Raw genomic sequence first — 24,373 nt, forward strand, 5'->3', positions numbered from 1 at the left:
AAAACCCAGATGGGAGAACACGTTAAATGGGCACGTTAACAGCAAAGGGAGGAGTGGGAATGGGGACGAGACGGCTGCTGGGCTTTGGGGCTGCATCGGGGGTAAATCCTGCCCCGGGGCGGGTAAAGCCGGCGGGACGGCGATGGCGTGGCCGGGTTTCTTGTCTCCCTGTGCATCGGTGCTCTGGGACGTGCGGTTCGGCTGGGGCCACCTCCGTGGCGGCCGACGTCGAACGTATAGAAAGTTCGGAACGTTTAGAAAAATAACATTATGATAGTTTGGGGGGGGTGGGGTGTGACCCCCTCACCTCTTCACCCCTCCCTGTTTCTAATACCCGCGTTGCTTTCGGATGCGCTTTTCTGCACGGGGTCAGAGGGTGCGAACCAACGAGGAGCGCGTGTTTTTACACAGACAAATTATAAACCCCAGAAAAGAAGGGATTACAAACCCTCCCTTGCCCGTAAGCGGTTAAACGCGTGCACGCCAGCTGTATCGCAATTCAGCCCTGTCCACTCGGGCGCCTCGCAGCTCGTAAGCTGCAGCACGGGGTTAAATACCGCAGCGGAGCTGGAGCAGAAACAGGTCTAAATAAAAGTATATAAAAGCTTGGATTTAAGCTTGTCCAGTTCTGCTGCAGGAGAGGGGGGAAAAAAAAAAAGGGGAAAAAAAAAAAAGGAAAAAAAAAAAAAGGAAAAGGCTCGAGCTGAGTGTTAACGTGTCGGTGGCTGCCTGACAGCAGCAGATTTGCAGCTGCCCAGAAAAAATCCGACTTTGGAACAAATAAATAACAGCCAGCACAGATGTACATACCCATGAAGCCAGGCCCTCGCTCTTTCCTGCCTCCCCAAGGGTCCCCCCGGCATCGCCGGCGTCTGCCCCGCCGTGGGGTGCGTTGGTGTCGTGTGGGGCAGGAGCAATCCTGCAGGCAGGGGTGCAGGCAGGGGTGCAGGCAGGGGTGCAGGCAGGCTAGGGAGCTGCTGGTTTGCTGCAGCTGGCTTCGTGCCTCAGTTTCCCTGAATAAAGTGGGGGTCTTGGCTGCTTCCCCACTCTGCAGCAAGGTGCGCTGCCGCATCGGGGAGCTGGGGGGGCTGAAATTCGGGGCTGGGGGGGATGTGGCTGGGTGTGCGGGCAGGGCAGGGGGAGCAGCGGGGGCCGGGGGGACAGGCAGGACGCCTGGGTCTGGCATGACGGGGCTGCTGCAGCCCCCCGCGCCCGCCCGCAGATGCTCAGACCCAGCTCCCTCCGATTAAAAAAACTGTTTCAAAATCCCAGTTATTTTTATCGGCCTTGAAGTTTTCCAGCCTTTTTGGGGAGCACGTGCTGATGTGTTTCTGTGTGACTGTAGGAAGGGAAAAACTCCTGCGGAACTCGGGGTCCTGGGGAGCCGGGGGGGGGTGATGGAGGCCGTGCCAAGCCCCCATGGGTGGGCAGCCTGGGTGCTGGGTGCAGGGTGGCCCCCGGACTCGCACAGCTCCTGCATGGGCTGCAAAGCCCCCGAGGGTGCTGGGGTGGGGTGGGGGGAGCCCGGCAGCACCCTGTGCTGCAGCAGTGTCTTATGGGGGGGGGGTGTGGGTGTGGGTGTGTGCGTGCGTGCACCATGCTGCCTGTGCCCACGGCCTGAGCCCCCTGCTCTGGCCCTGACAGGGTGCATGGGGGGGGTGGGCGGGGGGCAACGCTGCAAAGCTGCTGGGTCTGGAGGGCTGGGTGGCCTGTCCCACCCCTGCACCCCCTGGCCTCCAGCACCCACCCCGGCTCCAATGCCCCATTGCACCCCAATTCCCCCCTGGCACCCACCCCTGCCCCATTGCACCCCAATACCCCCCGCGGCACCCACCCCTGCCCCATTGCACCCCCAGCACCCCCCCTGCCCCATTGCACCCCAATACCCCCCCAGCACCCACCCCTGCCCCATTGCACCCCAATACCCCCCCGGCACCCACCCCTGCCCCATTGCACCCCAATACCCCCCCAGCACCCACCCCTGCCCCATTGCACCCCAATACCCCCCCGGCACCCACCCCTGCCCCATTGCACCCCCAGCACCCCCCTGCCCCATTGCACCCACCCCTGCCCCATTGCACCCCAATTCCCCCCCAGCACCCCCCCTGCCCCATTGCACCCCAATTCCCCCCCAGCACCCCCCCCGCCCCATTGCACCCCCAGCACCCCCCCTGCCCCATTGCACCCCAATTCCCCCCCAGCACCCACCCCTGTCCCATTGCACCCCCCCTGCCCCATTGCACCCCAATTCCCCCCCAGCACCCCCCCCGCCCCATTGCACCCCCAGCACCCCCCCTGCCCCATTGCACCCCCCCTGCCCCATTGCACCCCAATTCCCCCCCAGCACCCCCCCTGCCCCATTGCACCCCAATACCCCCCCGGCACCCCCCCCTGCCCCATTGCACCCCCCCTGCCCCATTGCACCCCAATTCCCCCCCAGCACCCCCCCCGTCCCATTGCACCCCCAGCACCCTCCTGCCCCATTGCACCCCAATTCCCCCCCAGCACCCACCCCTGCCCCATTGCACCCCCAGCACCCCCCCTGCCCCATTGCACCCACCCCTGCCCCATTGCACCCCAATACCCCCCCGGCACCCACCCCTGCCCCATTGCACCCCCAGCACCCCCCCTGCCCCATTGCACCCCAATACCCCCCCGGCACCCACCCCTGCCCCATTGCACCCCCCCTGCCCCATTGCACCCCAATTCCCCCCCAGCACCCCCGTACTCCTCCGTCGCCCCGCCCCCTCCGGGAGCGCGCGCCCCCGCCTGGCGGCCCGGCCCGGCGCGGCGGCAGGTGGAGTCGCGGTTGCCATAGCGACCGCGCCCCTATAAGGGCGGGCGCGCGGGGCCGGCGGCGGCCGCAGCGGCGGGAGGTGGCGGCTCCGCTCCGCGCGCAGCGGCCCCGGCCCCGCCCGCCCCGGTCCCCCCCCGCCCCCCCCCGCCCCGGTCCCCGCTGCCGAGCGGAGCCGAGCGGGGATCGTCGGCGCTGCGGATCCCAGGCTGCGCTCACCTGCCGCAGGTACCGGGGCGAGGGGAGTCGGCGGGGGGGGTGCGGGTCCGGTGTCGCGGTTCCCTCCTCTATCCCGGTGTCCGCCTCCCCACTACTGCAGTCGCCCGACCTCCCCTTCCCCAGATACCCTGGTGTTCCTCCCACCCCCGCATCCCCCTCCCCAAACGTCCCGGTCCCCCTCTCCCACCCCCATCGCCAACCGATGGCCCCGATCCGATCGTGCCTTTCCCCCGGCCGCGGGGCTCAGCCCCCCCCACGTTCCCCTTTCCTGAAGGTGCCCCCCAGGCCCTCCCCGGGGAGGGGGTGACCATCGTCCCTGCGTTGCCCTTTGGTGCAGCAGCTTGGGGGGGACACACACTCCCCCCCGGCTGCACGTGGGGCCGTGCAAAGCCCCCGGTGGTGCAGCCCCCATCTTCCCCGGGGCAGCCCCGCATTGTCACCCGTGTCCCTGTCCCTCTGCAGGGGACTCTGCTCCCCTCTGCCCTTCTGGGGCTGCGGTGGGGGCAGCCGGAGAGGGGCAGATGGTGGTCTGGGCATGCAGCATCCCTGCGCCATGTGGGGGCTTGTCTCGCCTCCAACTCGCTTGGCCGAGCATCCTTCCCGCGGGGGACCTGTCAGCACCGCGAAGGCCCCCCCAGACACGTACCCACCCTGGCCGGGGAGCAGGACCTCCGTGACGGGAGGAGCGGCTTGACAGCATCTCGCTCCGACCCCCCGGAGAGGCGGTGGAGCTGGGCACACGGAGAGGTGCCCGTGGCCTTGGCGTGAGGTTGGCATCGTCTTGTCCTTGTGGGGTGCCTGGCCGGGCTGGGGGTGCCCCCGCAGAGGCAGGACATGGGGGTACCTGGACACGTTGCTTTTGCACAACGGGTGGTGACGGTGGCTTGCGACCGCTGCCCGCAGTGAGCTGGATGGCAGGAGCTCGCTGGGGCGTTGGGAGCGAGAAGCGGGGCCCCGTCGTTGCTCTTCCCGGGGTCTGATCTTGCTCTCCAGAGGTGGAGCGTGTTGTGAACCGTTGCAAACTGCTGTAATGGTGGAGCAGAGCGTGCCTGGCTGTCGGGACTAACATGAACGAGCGGGTGTGTGTGTGTGTCTGTCCCTGTGACTGCAGCCAGAGCTGTCTCTATTGATTTTCTTATTTCTCCCCCACTGGAAGCAATTTCTGGCTGATTAAAAGAAACCTGGCCCACGGTTTTGCTGGGAATGAAGTCCCCAGGAGTCATGGAAGAGTCTGTGGGTCACCCCACTTCTTGGGCGTTATGCACAGAGCAGGGAGGAAGCGGGTCTTGAAGTCCCTGAGAAGTAGGTAATAAATACGGCCGTGTTGGTGACATCGATGGCAGCCCTGGGGAGGGCATTAACGAGCCCACGGCAGCAGGGAGATACCCAGTGGCTGCCCATCAGGAACCGGATCCGACTCCGTCCCAGCGGCAGGCGGGATGCGCCTGGCACGCTCCCCTCGGTGTTTGTGGGCTCCCAGCGCTCCCCTGTTCCTCACCGCGGTTCAGAGGGGGTGCGATGCCGGGGCTGCCAGCCTGGAAGGGGCGTGCGTATTCCTGCCTCTCTGGCACACACAAATGCGACGACGTGAACGCGTACATCCATCCCTGCCCTGCCGCCACTGAAAGTTTCCTGCTATTCCTAACCCGAATTTGGCTCCTTCTCCCGGCGGCCTCGGGGGTCCTTGTGTGACGGCCTCGGGCTGCTGCCTCCCCCCGGTGTCACGGCGCTGGGCTGGTGCTGAGCAGGGTTAGGAGAGAGAGCGCCAAAAAGCTGCAGCAGCCAGAAAGGCAGCTCTTCTGTCCCTGCTGCTAATGCCGAGCTGGCTCCGGCAGCGTTAGGCAGGGAGCGGAGAAGGCCGGGTTGCTCTCCATCAGCAGCCGTGTGTGGGTGCCCTCTGCCCCCCCCCCAGCTTTGCTGCTGGCTGGGCGGGGGGGGGCAGCACCCTCCGCTGCACCCCGCGGTGTTGGTACCCGCCACGGACCCTGCGGTGGGAGGCAGGGCCCGTGGCACGGGGGGGTGCGGGTGCCGTAGCCCCACGGGGAGAGGTTTGCCGCGCTGACAGATCTGCAGGTCCCGGGGCGGGAGGGGCAGGGGACCCTGTGAGGATCCGGCCTTGCTCGCCCTTGGCCAGGGGTTTCCCAGGGATTTGTCCGCAGGGATGCGCTTCCCTGGGTTTGGGGGCACCTGACGGAGGGCGAAAGTCACCCCAAAACTGCCGGAGGTCGGACCCTGATGCTGTCCCCAGTGGCGTGCAGCGGTGAGCGGGTGGGTGCCTGCTCGCTGCCTGCTCGCTGCCTGCTCGCTGCCGGGTTTACCTTGCACCTCCCTATTGTGTTGGTCCACCTACGCCTTGCCGTTGCCATAGTGACTCTGCAATCTGATCTGCCCGACTCCTGCCTGTTTTTCCTGCCTTCCCCCCAAAACCCTTTGGCCCTGCTGCCTGGCTGCGGTCCCCACGCCCCGGGAGCGGGATGGAGGGTGGAGGAGACCTTGGCCCCTGTGTTGGGGTGCACAGCCGCTGCCTGCTTCTGCCGGCATGGGGGACAGGCAGTGATGGGGCAGAGACCCCCCCAGCTCCCTGCCGTGAGCAGGCTGAGGATGTGCTGAGCACCCCAGGGAACCTGCAGCACAAGAGGGGTCCCTGACCTGGGACGCGGAGGCCACAGAAGGGAGATTTTAAAGCCCAAGCAAGCAGTTGCACGGCTGATCCTTGGCAGAGCGTTCGTCCGGATGCATCACCACTCCGGGGTGCGTTGCTGTAAACGGCCGTCGGTGCTGATTCGCTTTGTATTGGCGTCAGGAAAAGAGCGGGTTTGAGTAAGGGTCAGGAGTGCAAATCCACTGGTGCCCAAGGGCATTTGTGCTCTGACAGCACCTGGGCTGCCTCAGAGATGCTGCCCTGCAGGTCAAGGCTCTAACGGCTGCTGGAGACCTGACGGACCCCTCTGGGAGAGGAGGCTGGTGCGTGGGCGGACGGAGGGACGGTGCGGTCCTGCAGGAAAGCTGGGCAGCGCAGCCGGGCCAGGGGCCTGTTGGTGATACCTGCCACCGGGTCGCTGTGACAACCTGCTATGGCATCTCCGGTGACGTCTCCTGACGGCCATCAGAGCCTCTTTGGGCTAGAGACCGGAGAGAGGCGTAGGAAAAGCCAAACCTCTGCCTAAAGATGCCCGCACCTGAAAGAGAAGCGGCAAATCCAGCGCCTCGGTGCCCTTTTCCTGGTGGGGTCCGGGTTGGGTGACTCGCCGATGCCCCTTAGGAGCCCAGGTCTGATGGGACGTAGACCCAGAGCTCCTGCATCCCGTCCTGTCTCGCGCTGGCCTCTCCCCCGCGTGCTGGGATGCTCGGGTTTGAGAGGTCCTTTTGCAATAATTGCGAGACCTCGGATGACAGTATCTGCAACGCACAGCGTCGGTGCTGCTCTTCACTCTGGTTACTGTTCGCATTCGAGACTCTATCTTGTCATTTTGCTATTTCCACTTTAATTCAGTTTCTCTTGTGCTAAAAAGCATTAAAAAAACTTTAAGGAGAAACAGATTAAATTCACTTTAATGTTATTTTTCAAGGAGACTTTTTGTTTGTCAAGACATTGTGCCTGAGGGGGACTCTATCAGAAACTGGAACTCCTGAAAATGAGTTAATTAAAAAGCCGATGAAGCTGCCTCTGTCCCTCCCTTTGGTGGAGCGTGCTGGGGATGCTGCTGCTGTCCATTTTGGAGGGACGCATTCGGTCCTGCCTTGTTAATCGTTAACAGATTTGTGTTATAATTGCTAACCAGGGGAAGTCTGCCTTGGTCAAGGCAGTGACTCACTTGGATTTCATTTACCTCCTGGTCTTCTCCTGGGACGATCACAAAGACTATTTTTTAAAAAAAAAAACTTAACTACAAAATGTTCTTAGCCACATTCGTTCCCCCAGCTCTGCTTTTCCTCTCTTCTGCAGCGTGCACGTGTGCGTACGCGGGCGCGTCTCTGAGCATTTGTGTGTGCATGGGTTCCCTCCTGGCCGTGGGCTCACAGGAGCATCTCAACCCCCATTTTGCACTTGCACGCGTGCTCTAGCACCTAAGCACACACGTGCGCGTATCCCTGCTTTGGGGGGGGTGGGGGGCCCGGTTCTAGTTAGTCCATCATTTTGCAGCATCATGGACATGACTTTCATTGTAATTATAATCTCAGCCTTTGTAATTCTTCATACCTTCTGCACAGCTCTGCTGCAAGCGAGCTGCCTGTTTTATTGGTTGTAACAAGGCTGTCGCTTCAAATCCTCTCTCAGACCATTATCTCCCTTTGCTGCTTTTGAAGAGCCAGCGATATGTTAATTCTACCTTGGCCCTCTCCTCTTCCCTTCTCTTTGTACAAATCCACCCTTGCCAGCCTGGCCGGCTGCCGCGATGCTCGCAGGGGAGCTGGGCGCAGCGCTCGGGCTGTCCCTGCTCCGTCCCCCCGGCTTTGGGGGAGCTGGTGGGAGGTGGCTGCGGCTGCTGGTGCCACCCTGGTCACTGCCACCCCCTTGGGCACAGCCCGTGCCCGGAGCGGGGTACCTGTGCCGGGGGAACGCGTCCTCTTTGCTTTGGGAGAATCGGGGTGGGCGGAAGATGAGCTAACGGCAGGACGGGCTGGGCAAAGCGCCGGCGCTGAGCCTTGCTCCTGCCGAGCCCAGTGCTGCAGCAGCGCCTGCAAGGACAGATGGAGCCCCCGAAAGGTCTGCGTGGCCGTGTCCGTCGCCCGCTTGGCCCTGGCAGACAGCACCAGATTGTCGGCTCTGGACAGTCCTGCCTCTCGGCAGGGTACGGGCAGGGCAGGCAGCACGTCCCCTATCCCCCATCCAGCCCGTAGCCTGGCCGGCGGCAGCGGCCCCGCTGCAGGCAGAGCTCTGCTCTTGGGGGTCCTGCGTGCTCGGGGGGCTGCCAGCAAAGGGGCTTTTCTGGGGCCGGATCCAGGGAGCTGGGAGAGGGTGGGTGCTGTGCCATCCTGGCGTGTGCTCCGGGTCACGCCAACCAGCCCAGATCTCTTCCAGAACATTCCTGATTCCCTCCCACGGCACTTGGGGTTCAGACAAGCTCATCGCCGGTTTGATGTGGAGTGGCTGTGTGCGGTGGGGATGTAATTTATGGACTTTGTGATAAGCCTGTCCAGTCATCCTAAAATAATAAATAAAATACATACCAAGGGCTGCCATGAGATAGGATCAGTAATATCAGGGTCTGAGGAAAATTACTGAGACTCTTCAACAGCAAAATAGAGAGTGCGGAGGGGGGGAAAAAAGAGTTGCAGAAGGAAGAAGTCAGGAGCATCGTCTCCCACCACAGACTGGGTCCGGGCCCTTCAGGGACTGGGACAGACTGGTTTGGCTACAACTTTTCCGGGCAGTGCTTGGAGCATTTGGCCAAAATATCCGATCCCATTGTGGAGGCCCACTGCAGCCATTCAAGGCACAAAGGAGTTAAGAGGGGGGCGAGCATCCATCCCCTCATTGAATATCCATGCCTCCAGGGAGCGGGCGTCTCTGGCGCTGCCCTCCCGGGGTTCGGGGTCTCTCACCCCCTTCCTTTGCCTGGGTGTACTGGTGGGGAGAACCACCTGCTAGAGGGGGCGAGTCTGGCAGGGGAAGGGGATGAAGGATTCACTCCCTGTCCATTTGAAATCGGCTGTGATGTATTAAGGGTCCCTCGCGCAGACTTCGGAGGCGGCATCCGAATCTGGCCTTGGGGAGCCGGGGTGAGGGCTGCCAAGCAGAGGCAGTTACAAAACTGCTGCCCTGCGCAGCTTGACTCGAGACGTTTCCGAATCAAGGCACGGCGTGTCAGATCCTTCAGGAGCTGATGCAATCCTGCTCACCTCTCGGAGACAGCGAGATGGGCTGTTGGTCCCCAGCCTTGCCTTGAGCCCGGCATCTTGTACCGGGAGCTCAGGCTGCAAAGAGCTGCTGATGCAGCTGGTGGGTTAATTGCTAGATACGATGGATGGCTTCGTTTAGTACCGAAAGGCGTTCTGAGGCAGTTTCTCGATTTCAAGCTCCTGGTGTTTTGGAAAAGCTTTATGTGCCTGGGATAGGCTTGGATCCTGCTGGTTGTTATCTAACAGTGCCTGGTAATCACAGCTCCGGACTTCTATTTCTGGTTCTGCTTCTGAGTCACGGTGTGCCCTTGGAAAAGACCTTTGTGCCTTGAGGTTTGTCTGCATGAAAACACTGCACTCGTTTGGCTTAAATCGCTTTTAAACCAGTTTTGGTTTGGTTGAGGCAGAACTTGGTTTGGGTCTACTGATGTCTCATGGAATATTAATGTGAACTGCATCTTGAATTGGAATAAGAGCATCCCGCTGCTGCTTGAGATGAGTCTAACAAGTGAATTTGTGTTTACACGCGTAGACCAGACCTCTATTTACCTTGTCGGCGGAAGGGTTAATACCCTAGCAGCAAATCTGCTAGTGGATTGTTAAAGTCCTTGGATAAACACTCCGTGATGGTCTAACGTTATTGCAACTTCTCTCTCTGCTCCCAGAGCTTTGCGATAGAGGACTCCTTGGCAGCCACGGGGCATTGCAGGGACTGATGGGGACTGGGAGCTTGGTGCAGGAGCTGGCTTTCTGTTTAAAATAGTAACGATGATGATAAAATAATCATTCTCTAAGTAACAAACTAGGTTTGCAGCCACCGTGATTGTGATGGGGAAATAAATGCTGTAAAGAAGCCAGGCGATAGGTGGGTGTGAGAGGGGAGAAAAGAGAAGTCAAGAACTTTGATCCCAATAAAAAGATTGTTGGGACCCTTTCCTCCTACCCCGCCCATCAGCTGCACATCTCGGTGATATCGAATGCTTCCCCTTCCAGCAAGGTGCTCACGCCTCTCGTCACCAGATCTAACTTCCCTCCTGCTGGGTACGCTGCCGCCTCGAGCACCGTCTCGGGGTATCGCCGGAGCCGGGCTGCTGCCGCCCGGGCTGGGCTGGGCTGCGTGGACGTGCGGGGACCAGCCCCGGGGTGGGACGAAGCTGCTTGCGATGCTGCTGTGCCAAGTGCATGTCCCGCTCTGAAGCGCTTCGCTTTGCCTGCAGCAGCGGGGAGCTCGCCTGTCCCCGTTCGGCGGCACGGCGTGCTGGGGATGCTCTCAGTCCCCCCGTTCTCCTCTGAGGACTTGCGGGGCTCCTGCAGCCCCGTGCGAGCCCGGTGCTGCCCTGGAAGGGGGTCCCGAGTGTCTAACCCACGTGCCGCTCCGCTGCCCGACGGTGGGAGTTGCAATGAGCCGCAGGTCCGAGCATCCTCAGGACTTTCGGTGCCATCTCCCGCTGGTGATTATCGGTGGGTGGCTTGGGAGATGAAAGCTCCCAAGCTCTCCAGCTTGCTGGGCTGTAAACGATGCCAGCTCCTGTCATTTGCTGTAGCACATTGGCTTGACACCGGTGGAAATGCTGTGAAGAAGCTACAGAGGGGGGTAGCAGGGGCAAAGAGGGGGGGATTGGAAGATCCCTTTAAAAATGAGAATTATTCTGGCTTCCAGCACTGACTCCCAGGGCAGCAGCCTGACCAACCCATGCCAGGATGGTGTGGGCATGCCGGTGACTCCAGCAGCGATGCTGGGCTGCCATCCTGCTCCCCGCTTCGCTCTGCTTCAGTTACCTCGCACGCCGGTCGGTCTGCAGTCGGTATCCATCGCCGTCCCTCCCGCCCGCCTGCATGATCCCGCTTCCCCTTCGCCAGCCCTTAGCAGCATGAAACTTTAAGCAACTCCTTGGGGTGGGACTTTAAGCAGAAACGAGAGCAGGTTTAATGTTGCAGTTAAAAGTCAACAATTCTCAAAAGGAAAACAAAAGTCAAACCAGAATCTTAATGGTATTTTTTTGTTTTCTTTTGTTTTGTTGTTTTTATTTTTTGTTAGCAACCCAACTACTGGAGCTTTAAGGTCAGTATTTCTGATTTTTCATGCTTCTGTTTGAAATGCATGCACTTTTCCACCCTTGCCTCATCTCTGTGTCCGTGTAGGGGGGTGGGAACTCGGGTTTTTTGTTGAGGATTCCTGTGCCAGAGTAGTTTGTTCTCAGCTCAGCAGCAGTTTAAGCTCGTGAGAAGGATCTTATGCTTTTGGGTTGAGTTGTGCAGAGACAAACCCCTTCTCTGAGAGGGATGAATCCGTGTCCTGCCCTTGTTTAGACCATTATCACCCCATAGTCAAATCCTGCTGCTTTAGCGTTATTTCATTGCAGCAGCAGAGACCTTAATTCCGTGGAAAAGGACAGAAAAGAGCCTGTTCTAGATGAGCTCAGCGATCCACCTGCGGAGCTCCGTCCTGGTGCCTGCTCCCAGGCAGAGATACGAGGGTTCCTCTGATTTCCAGCCTCCTCATCGTCAGAGGAGCAGAGCTGCCGAGCAGAGCCTGTCCCTCCCGTCGGTGGCCCTGCCGAGCGCCGGGACCTGCCGCGCTTCCCATCGCACGGCGTGTCGGTCGCTCACCTGCGCTTGACCGTTTGCCCAGCACCGCATCCCCCTTTGGGCTCCTCATCTCCCTCTCCCGAGCCCCTGGTTCCCCGGAGAGATCCCCCCAGGCCGATCCCGCGCTGATGGGCAGGAGACATGCTCGATGGGGGGGGGGTGTCTCAGGACAGGGGGGTGCTGGCGTGCTGCTCCCTAAAGCTGTGCCTGCACCTTGCAGGAGGTGGGGTTGGCGGAGAGGGAGGAAGAACGGGCTTTCCAACGCAACTGCCGTGCCAGACCCCAGAGACCGGCTTGCGTTTGGCGTGTCGAGAGACTTCTAGACCAGACAGCAAAGTTATTTGTTCGGCTGATGGTGCTGGACCCTGCGGGAGGGGAAGGGGCAGCTCTGTCCTGCGTTGGCCGTTGCATCTCTGTCTCCATCCTCTGCTCTGTCGCTTGGGCGTTACGGTGCCAGCCTGTTCGTCAGGAGGCCGCTGCAGGAGCGGCAGAATGGAGAAAAACATTAATGTTTGCTTTATTGCACCGGGATCTTCATGCCTAAACCCACCTTTTCCAGGCTACGCAAAGGAGACCCTGAAGGGAGTCTCCTGGCAGCGCCGAGGGTCTGTGCCCGCCTGGTGATTCCTGCCAGCACCTTGCAAACAGTTGCCCTATTGTCTGGCAGGGTGAAGTACGCATGTCATCACAGCTCCCCTTCCTCCCTCCTCCTCGCCCCGGGGATGCGGTGGCAACACTTCAAGGTCAGGCATGTTGCCGGATGACCTTGGCGTGTTGTCCCCGGTGGATTTGCTCTTCCTGTGGAAAAAACAGCGGCTTTCCTTGGTTGGCAGCGGAGAGCGGAGGAGTCGTAAAATGCATAATATGTGCACTTGTTCCGAGTTTTCATTCTTGAAGTACTTGCAGCGTAAAAGGCGTGTGAGCAGCAGCTCCCCGAATATTCAGCTGAGTTCTCACCGGCCGGTTTCAGCCACGTGCTCTCGGGGACATTCCTGGGACTGGGAGGGGGAGGCACAAAAGCCTCATTTTTTTTTTTCCTCATGTTTTTGTGAGCAAAAATTAAAATGGGGATAAACTTTAGGGGTCCATCCCCCCAGAGGGGTCCTCCTCGGCAGCGGCTGGGGGTTTGCGGCCACAGAGGGTGCGTTTTCAATACCTCCCTGTTTTTCCACCCAAGCCTGGAAGTACTTTACGTTGCTATCGGAGCACCTTCCCCAGCTGTATCCGTTGTGGAAATGCGTTAACGGGTTAAATCACCCTCCGCTTCCCGGCCCAGGGAGGTCCCCAGCTGCCTGACCCCGCTACCAAGTGGGGCACGAGCCAGAGGCAGCTGGGGACGGCTTGTCATGGGGGGGGAGCCCTGCGGGGGGGCTGATCCCGGCAAGCAGGTGCCGGGGGGCTTCCTCGAGGCACCTGTGTCCCCTGGGGTCTTCTGTAGCTGCAGGCTTGGCCTTCAGCTGGGAAAGCTGTCTTTCCCACCCCTGTTCTCTCCCCAAAATAAAACTTTCATGACCCTTTAGGTTCCCTGGTTGCGTCTAGCTGCCACCCTCCGCTGCTGGGGGTGCGGAGCCAGCTCTTCTCTGCCCCTCGGCCAAAGAGGGGGGGGCTGCGGCCAGAGCCCCAGCTGATGGGGGACGGAAGGGATCGGATGGTGGGAAGGGCTGTGCCGAATTCCCAGGGACGCGGCACGCTGCTGCTGACGGGCGCCCAGGGCAGGACCTGCTCCCCATCTGCCTGGGGACAGGCGGTGGCAGGTGCTGGCTGCGATTTGGGGCTCTCCGGGCACGGGCTCAGGGGGAAGGGGGGCCCTGCAATGCTGCGTTTGTTGGCCGCGGTGCTGGAGATGAGCAGGTGCTCTCGTACGTGGATGGCGGTGCCGTCGTTGCAGAGAGGGGTCCAGGAGATCGCGCTGTCCCCAGCCGTTCCATCCTCCGCATCTCCTCGTGCCCGCGGGTTTTGCGGCCTCTGCCCTGCCCCGTCCTCCTGCCCCAGCGCGTCCCCGGGATTTCTGCACTCGCTTCGAGACTGAGCCAGCCCCGCTTGTCTCACGAATGTCCCTTCCTGCCAGCTGGGTCGGGCCGTGTGCTCGCACGGAGCCATCGATCCAGCTGCGGGGTGGTGGCCATTGTCACGCTGCTGCCAGTCCCCGAGTCCCCAGGCAGATGAGCGAGTCCCTCGGCCGGGCAGGCTGGTACCCACCCCCCTTTCCATCACCTAACCCGCATCCCAGCTCGCAGCCTCCGTCCCTGCCGTTTTGGGGTTACTGCCCCTGTTCTGGGTGTCCGCCTCTCCTGGACAGGAGCATCTCAGCCCTGTGGTTTGCAGGGGGCTCCGGGGACGCATCCCTGGATCTGGCCTGGGCCGGGGAGGGGGGGAGCAAATCGCTCCGCAGGGATGCAGCGGGGAGGGGGCTCTGCCGCAGAGAGCTGCGAGGCAGTACCGAGGGCTGGGGGCTCCCGCTGTGCTAACGCAGGGGGTGGGCTGGCTCCTTGCTCTCATTATGGGCTGGAGAAGGAACGGGAAGAACCAAAGGCAGATCCTCGGAAGAGCTCCTTTGGTGCCAGGGCTTTAAAAGAACATCAAAGGGACTAAAGCAAAAGCTAGTGGGGAAAAAAAGGGCTAGGATGTGGAAGGGAGAAAACGGGGGGGGGACACACAGGACGTGTTTCTCTTTAAAACAAGTGTCTGGGGTTGCGTCACCCGCGTTGTGCTGTGACCGCGCAGCTCCTGCTCCAGCAGCAGTCAGGGGCTCGATCGGGGTTTCGGGCTGTGGCAGCGTGGCCAGGGCACGGGGCTTACCGGGAACGCCTTGTCTCGTTAGCGGGAAGCCATTTCCATCTCACCGGCAGGCCGGGGACTCGAGGCGTTTACCGAGCCGGTATTACAGGCAGGCAGCAGTATTTACTTGCAGGAGATGAGCAAGCACCAGGCAGGCTTAGCTCCTGTAATCCTGCCGCTCCTGCACCAGCCCTCCTCCCCGCGCCCTCCCGGTGGCCTTGGCGTCCGCCGCGCTCCGCAGGGACCGGCATTTACTGCGTAATGTTTTATTGCCTGCAGGAGGAGAGCGTTGGGGTGTACCCAGGAGGGGAGAGCAGCTGCTGAGCTCCCACCTCCTCCTTGCTCTCTGCTTTTGGGGCAATCGCTGGTTTTCTGAGCTGTCCACGGGAGCCGCTCTCCAGCGCTCGGTTATCTGTTGATCCTGGGTGTTGTCACTATTTACTGTCGCAGAAGGGATGAGAGTAGCGTCCTGAGTGTAGGAATAGGGAAACTGAGGCACGGTGGGGACTGGGTGACTTGCCTGAGAGTACCCAGGGGCGATGCATCAGCACGACCTGCACCAGTGTCTGGGCCCGTGTCCCACATTTGGGGCTCTGTTTACCTACAGCTGTTGCTGCTGAAGTTGGTTTTCTTTTTTTTGGTTTTTTTTTTTTTTTTGCACTTCAAACCAGCCCCTCAGCCTTTTTCCCAAGGGGCACCCGCACATGTTAACCAGAGCCCGGCCTCTCTGTATACAGCTGTTAAAGCAAATCATGCCTCAGATGCCAAAGAGCTGAGCCTTGTCACCTGTCACTGTGAAGTCCCCGTCACTAATGCTGCTAACCCGAGTGTCCCCGCCGGTTTGCAGCCTGTACCGGCTCCTCGTCCTCGGTGGCTGCAGCCCTGCGATCCCCGGCAAGGGCTTGTCCCTTCTTCCCCCATCCCCTTTCTGCTGCTTTCTCGCACTTGGCTTTGCTTCCCATCCGCCAGCCTCCCTGAAGGATGCAGTAATTTGCTTATTTTTGGAAGATGCTGTCACACAAGGCAGCATCGCCAGAGAGCAGGGATTGAACGCGGCCGCTGCTCAGCCCCAGCGAGGAAGGGGATGGCTGGGTTGAACATCCACGCAGGGTCGAGGTAGCAGGGATGGAGGCAGGACAGGCACCCTCACCCCCAAAAGTATCTCCTGCCACATTCCTCTCCCTAATCCATCCCCCGGGAGCACCTCGGCCTCAGGGGAGGTGCTGGATCAGGCCCGTTTCTGCCCCCCCACTGCCCATTTGTCCGGGGTCTCATGGCAGGGATGCTCCTCTCCCCGCGGATGCCAGGCTGGCCGTGCCTGGGCGAGGCGTTGGGAAAACGACTCCAGGAACAAAAGGGTGGCTGCCTTTGCTGGGAGGTTAATGATTACCTGCAGGAGCCAAGGTCGCACCCAGCACGGGGAGATGAGGATGAGCGGGCACGGCGTGTCCCCTCACCCGGGGGCTGGTCCCAGCTCCAGCCTCCTGCCAGCCCTGCCCTGGGCACCAGGACCTTCTGCTGCCCCACCGCTGCCCCGAGGCTGTTCCACCCCTGCGCTTTTGGGAAGAAAGCGAGTGTTTTGGGGGTCGAACGCAGAGTCCTCAGCGTGGCTGGATGGCGTGCTGCAGCAGGGACAGCCAGCCAGCCCTTGTGCAAGCATCCTGCTTCCCTCCGCCGGGCCGGTGCTGCCACCCACCCTGCCGCTGCCAACCTCGCTGCCCGTACCCAGAGAGGGACCGAGAGGGACCGCCACCATGGCGGGCAACCAGCCGCCGTCAATATTCATGAGGCTGCAGAGGATCCAGGCTTTTAAATATTCATCAGGCAGATGAAGGCGGGAGGCTGTCGGTGCCAGCAGGAAGGGGAAAAAAATGCAGAGGTCGGGGGTGGGGGGGCCGGGGGGGGGGGGGGACGCAGCCACCCGTGTCCCCCGTGGAGCTGGCCGGGCCGTGTCCAAGGGCAAAAGGGTGTTTTCAGCTTGGAAACACGACATCCAAGCGTCGGGCTCCTGCTCATCACCTTCAGACGGCCGGGCAGCTCGTGTGCCGTGCAGGGCAGGCGCGATGGATGCTGGTGTCACGGAGCTGCGTGCTGTGGGGGTACCCCGTTTCACCCGGGCGTGGGGCCCGTCGCAGGGTAGCGAGCTCCTGCCCGCCTCCCGCTCACATCTGGCTGCCGGTAGCAGGCTGTGCACATCTGGTGGGGAAGGCCCCTTTCTTTAGTCAAGGGGTCCGGTTTAAAAAACTAATCCGATTTTAACGCTAATCCTGTTAACATTGAGATCAGGATTAATTCTGGGTTAATCGGGATAATCCTGACAAAATGTTGAGCATTAGACGTTGGATGAATTATTGCTGCCGTGAGCGGTACGCTTTTAATTCGGTGGCGAGACCCAGGCGGGGTGAGAGGGGTGGGGGCCGGTGGAGAGGGATGGAGGGTCCACAACCCCTTTGGATGGGGGACACTCATGGTATATCCCTTTGTATGATGGTCAGACCACCCCGGGCTTCTTACTTCTTCCACCTTTGCTGCTGCAGCCGCGGTTACCTCCGGTTCTTGCTCCTTTTCTCCCACGTTGGGCACCTCCTGGCTCCTCCATCTCTGGAGGCAGGAGCTGGGCTGCTGAAGTCCCTCCCTGGACCGCGGCTTTGCTGGTGTTCAGCGTTCCTGCCTGGTGAAGCTGCTGCGAAACACTGCACAAGGACGTGGCGGGGGGATTCAGTAGCATCCACTCGGTCCTCGCTCGCTGGGAGCAAGCGCCCGAGCTGGGACGTACGGGAGGAGGGGTGACAGCACAGCTCGGTGCGTGCGGTACTGGGATGGCTGGGCTGCCCTGTCTGAAACTGGTTTGAAACTCAAGAGTTGGTGCCCAGGCTGGGGGGGAGCAGCAAGGGGATGCCGAGGTGCCGGGGATGCTGCGTCCCGGTCGGGGATGCTCCCCAGGAGGGATTTGCAGCCAAACTCGAGGTGAGGAAGCGTCTGCTGGGGAAGTGTCCCGTTACCTGGGCTCCGCTCCTCTTACCAAACAGACGGCAGCTCTTCGCTGACTCACTCTCCGGGAGCATCAATAATTAAGGATGAGCGGAGTTCGTTAGGAATGAATGAATGGATGGAGCGGTTTGTGATGCGCTGGCGTCGGTTTGTTTGCAGAGGGGTCAGAGCTGCTTCGGGTGGTGACAAGACTCCTGGCAGGGTGAGCTGGGCAGGCTGGGCAGTCTCAAAGGAGTCCTTCAGGCACCCACTGGAGTTCGTTTTGCAAGGCTCCGCTGCCCCACACCCTGGGGCAGTAACGGCACAGCCCTCCTCCCAGCCGGGAGCCACTCCAGCCATTACCGGGGCCCAGGGGGTGACCGAGGCGTTGGGCTTTCATCCCAGCATCTCGGAGGGAGGGAAGGGCCGGTACCACCTTGCTGAGACCTGGGCTGAAACCCCCCAGTGATGTTGTGACGGGGTCAGGCAGGCAGAGAAATGGGGGAGACATTGCAGGACACGTATCTGGAAATCCCCCCCTCCCTCCCCTGCCTTTGTTTCTTTAACAGCTCTCAGAGTTTCAAACTTCAATTAAAATTTTCCTTGGAAATGTTGACAGAAGCAGAGCTGCGGGAGGGACAGATGTTGTTTTTCTCCCAGCTTTGCTAACAGCTTTATTCGCCGCTGACCCTCGCTGGCGGCGCAGAGGCGACTGGCCGAGGCTCCGGCCCCTCTCCCCTGCGCACCCTAAGGGACCACTCACCCAGGTGGGGTCCCAGCGGGGCCAGGGTCCCCAGCCCCTACCCCTGGGCATCGAGAGCATCTCCCCACACCGCAGGGAGAGGCTTTCCCCATCGAGCTCCCCTGGTGCGGACACATTGTTCTAAAGGATGAGATGGAAGAGCGAAGCAGCGCTGAGCCTGTGTGTTTGGGGATGGGCGTTACACCCGCGATGCCCACGGAAAGGCTCCGGAGGGTGGAGGGCCCACGTTCGCTGGGTTTTTTCCCCATCCCTTTGGTTTTGAGATCCATTTTCCCAGGGAATGGTGCAGGCTGGGAGCAGCGGTCTGGGTCAGGCTTTCAGAGATGCTCTGGCTTGTCAATACTGACCTGCCGGTCCAGCTCGGGGCACGATGGCCCTGCCCCGTGGAGGGTGTCCTGTGGTGTCACAGTGCCCGCGCTGCCCGGAGGGGTGGTCCCGTCTAGCTGGAGTGAGCCAAAGTCTGGGAATTCAGGGCAGGAGGCCTCGAGCACCAGCCCGAGGGGACGTGCACACAGGCAGGGGTAGGGATGCAGCTAATGCCTCAGAGAAATAGATTTATTTTTTTTTAAAATAGCTATTTTAGTGTTTATTACTTCTTTTTTAGATAGACAGGAAGGGACGGAGAAGAGTGATGGAGAGCAAGGGTCCAAGAAGCATCAGGCAGGAGCCCCACGTCAGGGGTCCCATTACCCCTCCATGGGGTCCCATAGGTCCTCCCGGTGCCAGCTCCAAGGGACGCTGTGCCAGGAGGTGGCACAGAGAGGTGCAGTGGCTCACCTGGGTCCCACAACGAGAGCCCAGGGTGACTGCCAGCACAGCTCCGCGATGGCTCGAGCATCCGCACAGCAGCGTTGCCGAAATGTCCTTCCTCCCTCCCAGCATCGCAGCTGGAGGCCGGCGGGGTCTCCTCGTCTTTAGCATCTCTGGTGCTGAGACCCGAGAGCTCAGCACACCACCAGATGGGACCTGCAGTCGGATGCTGGATTAAATGATGAGAGGGGGATTACGAGGAATTAATCCAGATCAGTGTCCAACCAGGGGCTGGAGCCGGGGGTTTATGTACTTGGTAAATAACTGGTTGCATTGCTTTGCCCAGGGCTGGGCTTGCCAGCTCCGTGCCAGCTGTTTCCCAAGCTGGCCGGAGTGGATTTTAGGGGGCCCTCACATTTATCCCCATCATGTGGTGCGGCAGAGGATCGGTAAACAGGCGGGAGCTGGGAAGGCGGCAGCGTGGCAGAGCAGTACGGCTGCCCGGGACCTTTGCAAGGAGCTCCATCCACCCGCGCAAGGGCGATGCCCACCCGGCCCGGCCCCGCTGCGGTGCATCGTCCCTGCCCACGGGGCAGGATGGAGCGTGAGCTTGGGGGGGCCGGGGGCTGCCGCCGGCCCCAGCCCCGCAGCAGCTGCCCAGCGCAGCCCGGGCTGCTTCTCCTGGTGACGGCGGGGTCCTGGGGAGAGGCTGAGCTCGGGGTCCGGCGCTGCCTGTGGCATTAGCACAGCGAGGGCTTATCCTTCCCAGCTGCGAGTACAGGTCTGTATCGGTGCTTGCGGGCTGTGTTCTGGCTGTCCAGCTGGTTTTTGGGGGGGGGAAAGGGGGTTGCCTCTCTGCCAGGACAGGCTGCAGAGCCGAGCTGGGGGCTAGATCGAGGGAAGAGGAGCCGTGTGCCCTGGGCACGTCTCAGCGGGGTGCTCAGGGACCCCCCTTCTACTGCCCGCTCTCCTTGTTGTAAATCCTATTCTTGCCGTGGCTGAAACGCCGCCGAGCACCGCAGGTTGCTGAGCGCTGGTGTGTGATGTACAGAGGGGTCGGGCAGAGACGGGGCCTGAAATGGCTGCTTGCTTCTGGGGTCGAGTCCGACACTGCCCTCGGAGCCCGCCGTGGGCAGCAGCGAGGTGCTGGTGGAGGCTCGACCGTCTCCGCTGTGACAAACCCTCTGCTCCGTCTCCGAGGGTCCCTCTGCTCCGTCTCCGAGGGTCCCTTTGCAGGTCAGGCTTGCTGCCTGTCTTAGGAAGCGAGCGGGAATATTAATGTGTGCGACCAGCTCCGGTGGCTTTGAGTTTTGCATGGGAATAGCTGCAGAGCGCCCTGCTCCGTCCCAGGGCAGGATCCTTTCCTCATACATTTTTTTCTTGGGGGTTTTTTATTGTTGGAGAGGAGTGTGGAAGAAGGGAAGGAGGGATGGGGACAAGAAGAAGGCAGGGGAGAGAAGGAGGAGAGAAGCATCCTTATCTAGCCAGGCAGATATAATGAAGCTGCTTCTACGCTGACAGTAAAGGGATTGTTGGGAGTTTTAGGAGCTAAAAGAATTGCTAATTGTATCTTTTTTTAGCTCTGGGGAGATAAAAGACAAAAGCCCCCAAGTCTCCCCCTGTTCCCCATCCCACCTCTTTTATATAAGACTCCCGGGGAGGCACGGAGGGGCTGGGGATGCTCCTGTCCCCGCCAGCGTGGGGGGTGCTCCTGCTGCCTTCCCCCGGAGGGGCCCGCGGGGGAGCCGGCTGCTTTGCGAGTGGGTTTTCACTGGGAGAACCACCAAAATAGCACCCGTGGTGCACTCCCAGGGTGCAAAGGCTTTGCTGATGCTTCCGCACCAGCGAGATTTCCTCTGCTCTAGCATGCAGGAGGCTCCCGGGAGCTTTAACCAGCAAGCAGGTTTCTTCCCCGGGGCGGGGGGCTGCGGTCGCCCTGACCTTGGTGCCCATCACCCCGGCCATCGCAGCTCTGCCTTCCCAAAAGCGAGCTGCTCGACGCTTTTCTCTGCCCGCAGTGCCAGCCAGGGCCGGAGCTCCCAAACCGCTGCCCCACGGCCTTGGGCGGCTTTTGTTTTGTTTTTGGGCAGCTGCACTCCTTCGTCTTCCCTTCACGCTCTGCCTGCTGCTTCCCACGCTCCGAGCCACGGTGCGGGGCAGGGACCGGGACCCCGGGCTCGGGGGAGATGCTGCTGCTGCTTCTGCTGAGCTGGGGGCCGAGCCCGATGGCTCCCAGCACCCGATGCCGTGGCAGAAATCAGCCCGGCGCTGTGTTAACCCTGCGCTGCGACGCTGGTTCAGCAAGAAATGGGTCATCTCCCAGCGTGGCATCGCTGCGGCGCAGGGACAGCAGGCGGGAGAGCTGTGTCCCCTCCCGTCCAGCCCCTCGCTGCCGCCATGGGTGGGTTTCAGACGCCGCAGGGAAAGATCTTGGTGCCCACGGGGGACGTTGGGCTCTTCTGAAGCTGCAGGAGATCGAGCCCTTTGCGTGGGGGTCTGGGCTCAGGCAAAATTGCCCCTGGAGGGGGGGGATAACTGAGGGGCGGGGGGCAAAACGCCTTCGCTGGAAGTCCAGGGTGGGTTTTGGTCACCTCCTTGCAAAGCGCTGCTGCAGCAGCTGGGATTTATCCTGCACCCCTAGAGCCTTGCCTAGCTGGGAGCTGCGTGGGGTGGGATCCTGCGCGGCCGCAGCCGGCAGCGTGCAGAGCAGGGTCCTGGGTCGGGGCGGGGGGTGCCACCATCCATCCTCGCCACGGTCTGGTGCACAGCAGGCAGGTGGGAAGGTGAGGCCTTTGGGATGGAAGGTGCTCCGGATGCAGGAGGGTATTAGGGTCGTTATTGTGTGCTCAGCATTGACTGCTGCAGCCTTTGGTATCTCCTCCTCGGCTGCGGTGGGGGATACGGTCTGGGCCAGACGGAGAATACCTTTTCCCTTCCGGAGACGGTGGCAAGGGTTTGATGTTTATTCTCACCCTGCGTTGAAAGCTCAGCCCACGGGGCAGGAGCCCAGGGAGCCGGAGACTTGCGTGTCCGCAGGCCCGGGGCAGCACCCGCAGCCCCACATCTCCCCCCTGCTCCGGACAGGCAGCGGGGCAGCACTCGGTGGGGTGACACGTTCCCCGTGACAGTGGGGGACATCCGTCCTGTCGGTGCAGGATGGTACAGACGGGTCTCGGGCACTGCTCGTCCCTGCAGGGCAGGATCGGGCCCCCCAAAGCATCTCCAGCAGACGCAGGGATCTGGGCACCCATTTTACTGATGGGCGAAGCTGCATGAGGGTGTCAGGTCCTGACACGCTCGGGGTGAGCCTCGGTGACTGCAGTCGGGTCCCATCTACTCCGGGAGGGCTGCGAGGGTTGTGGATGGGGCTGGGGGGGGAGCGGGGCTGCCCCGGGGGGGCTGCCGGGCCACGTCGGCACCAGCCGGTGGCAGGGGCGGGAGGCAGGATGTGTGGGGGCTGAGTTGTCAGTTAACGTATTATCTTATAGCAGGATAAGTCATTAGTGAAGCAGAGCAATAAAAAACAATTCCCTCGGAGTTGGCTCATTAACGGTCCGCTGGAGGCCAAGGACGGAGCAGCCACCGTGCTCCCCCCTCGCTCCCCCCTCGCTGGGCATCTCGGCTCCCCGCTGTGGCTGCAAGGATCCGCACGGCTCCCACGCCTGCACCCCCCGGCAAAGCCGGTGCGGCCGAAATGGCCGCAGGCAAGAAACGGTAGAGACCCCCCCCCATAGTACTTGGGGTCCCCCCCTCACACCGCAGGGTCTGCCCTTTCTGTTTCGCCAGCATCCCGCCTTGGCCCGGGGTAGGTGGGCGTCCCGCACCCACAGCGGGGGGGCCCGTGCCCGCGGAGGTGCCCAGCAGCGAGGGGTGCTGGGGGGGGGGGGGGGGCGTGCGGCTCTCGCCCTTGTGCCAGCGAGGGCTCTGGGGGGCCGCGGGGTCCCTGCTCGGCCGGGAGAGCCGTTCCCTGAGCACACTGTGCTGAGCATCAGGTCAGAACGGTCCCTTCTGGGCTAAAAATCCATTAATTTCCATCTTGCTCTTTTTTTCTTTTTTTTTTTTTTTTTTTTTTGACTGATGCCATAATTAGCTCCATCAGATGAGCTTAATTACTTGAGGTCAGCTGCAACCCCAGGGCAGAGGCAGAAGGCAGGAGGGGTCCAGGATCACCTGGAGCAGGGCGGTTCTCCTCACCTCCCCACTTGTTGCACTATAGGGGCTGTGGGGGCCATGGGGTGTGGGGCTATAGGGACTGGTGTGCATTGGGGTGTGGGGCTATAGAGGCTATAGGGACCGCTGTGCATTGGGGTGTGGGGCTATAGGGACTGCTGTGTGTTGGGGTGTTGGGCTATAGGGACTGCTGTGCATTGGGGTGTTGTGCTATAGGGGCTATAGGGACCGCTGTGCATTGGGGTGTTGGGCTGTAGGGCTATAGGGACTGCTGTGTGTTGGGGTGTTGGTCTATAGGGGCTATAGGGACCACGGTAGGGTGTCGTGCCGAGGCGCACGCACCACGACAGCCCTTAGCAACAAGGATGCCACGTGGCAACACGCTCTCCGCCGACCTGTCGTGCCACGGGGAAGGGGAGGCAGCGATCCCCCCTCAGCTAAATCAATTCTTTCTTGTGATTATTTTCTCCAGACAAAACACGTCCCGGGGAGGGGGGTGTGAGCCAACGGCCTTTTGTCATCTCGAGTGAAAGCTCGACAGCTTTTAAAGTCCAGCTCAGCTGTGGGCTCAGGTTTGGGCGGGGGAAGCAGGGATGGATGGATGGATGGATGGATGGATGGATGGATGGAGACGGGGCAGAGTGAGACCCCGCTGGCCCGAAGCAGGGGAAGGAGCAGAGGGGCCGGGGCTGCCAGGAGGGCACAGCCAGGCACCATGGGTCACATCCTGGCCACGTGCTGCCTGCCCCATCCCTGCGCTTCCCCCTGGCCAAGGACCCGTCCTGGGTCGGGAGCTGGGGGACAGCACCGCAAACCCAGAGCAAGACAGCCGGAGATGGGGGACCACAAGCCCTCAAGGTTTCCCAGGGCTGTACGAGGGCGGGGAGCCCCAAAAACCAGCTGCTACAGCCCAAAGACCTGCATGCCATGAACCTGGGGGAGAGGAGCCTGGGTCCCTCCATCACCTCCTGCTCACCACAGCTTCCTTACCCGCTGCAAAGCCCCCCACGGCCCCCACGGACGGGCCTGGCGGATGCGCTGCCCAGGTTCGGTCCAGCCCCCCTTCCCTTTCTTGATGTAAGACTTAAAGCATCTGCGCTGCCAGCGTGCTTTGTGCTAAAACAACAACAAAACTAAGCAGTCAATTTTCCAGCAATTAGCTACAGAGAGAACATTTCAAGTCCTAGAAAACCCCGCCCCGCCAGATTAATTAAATCCTCCAATTAATGTCTAATTTAAATGATGATGATGGCTGTTATCATTTCATATTGATTTTTCTTTTCGGTCTTAAAATAGAGCTGTTGTCCCTCCCATGCCGCCTTTTCCACACCCCAGGAGCTGTTTGTTCTCTCTGTTTGATTTGCCAACGTTAAACATGTGTCTGGAAAATCAAGCCTTGTATTTCGGGGTATTGACAGGCAGCGTTCGCTCTGCTGCCGGGCGGGTACCTGTGGCACGAGAACCCGGCTGCGTGTTTGGGGATGTTTGTGCAGAAA

General features: G+C 61.0%; 1 protein-coding gene across 4 annotated transcripts in view; it reads left to right on the top strand.

Annotated features, from left to right (window-relative positions):
- Positions 1 to 24,373, top strand: part of SRCIN1 (SRC kinase signaling inhibitor 1) — a 69,407-nt gene that overhangs the window by 24,793 nt on the left and 20,241 nt on the right. For all 4 annotated transcript variants that reach the window (XM_075775204.1, XM_075775203.1, XM_075775201.1 and 1 more), the window contains one exon: positions 10,896 to 10,919. In XM_075775204.1, coding sequence (XP_075631319.1) covers positions 10,896 to 10,919 — 24 coding nt within the window. The remainder of the gene's footprint in view (positions 1 to 10,895; positions 10,920 to 24,373) is intronic.

The sequence above is a fragment of the Balearica regulorum genome, chromosome 24, assembly GCF_011004875.1.
Source record: "Balearica regulorum gibbericeps isolate bBalReg1 chromosome 24, bBalReg1.pri, whole genome shotgun sequence".
Taxonomy (NCBI): Eukaryota; Metazoa; Chordata; class Aves; order Gruiformes; family Gruidae; genus Balearica; species Balearica regulorum.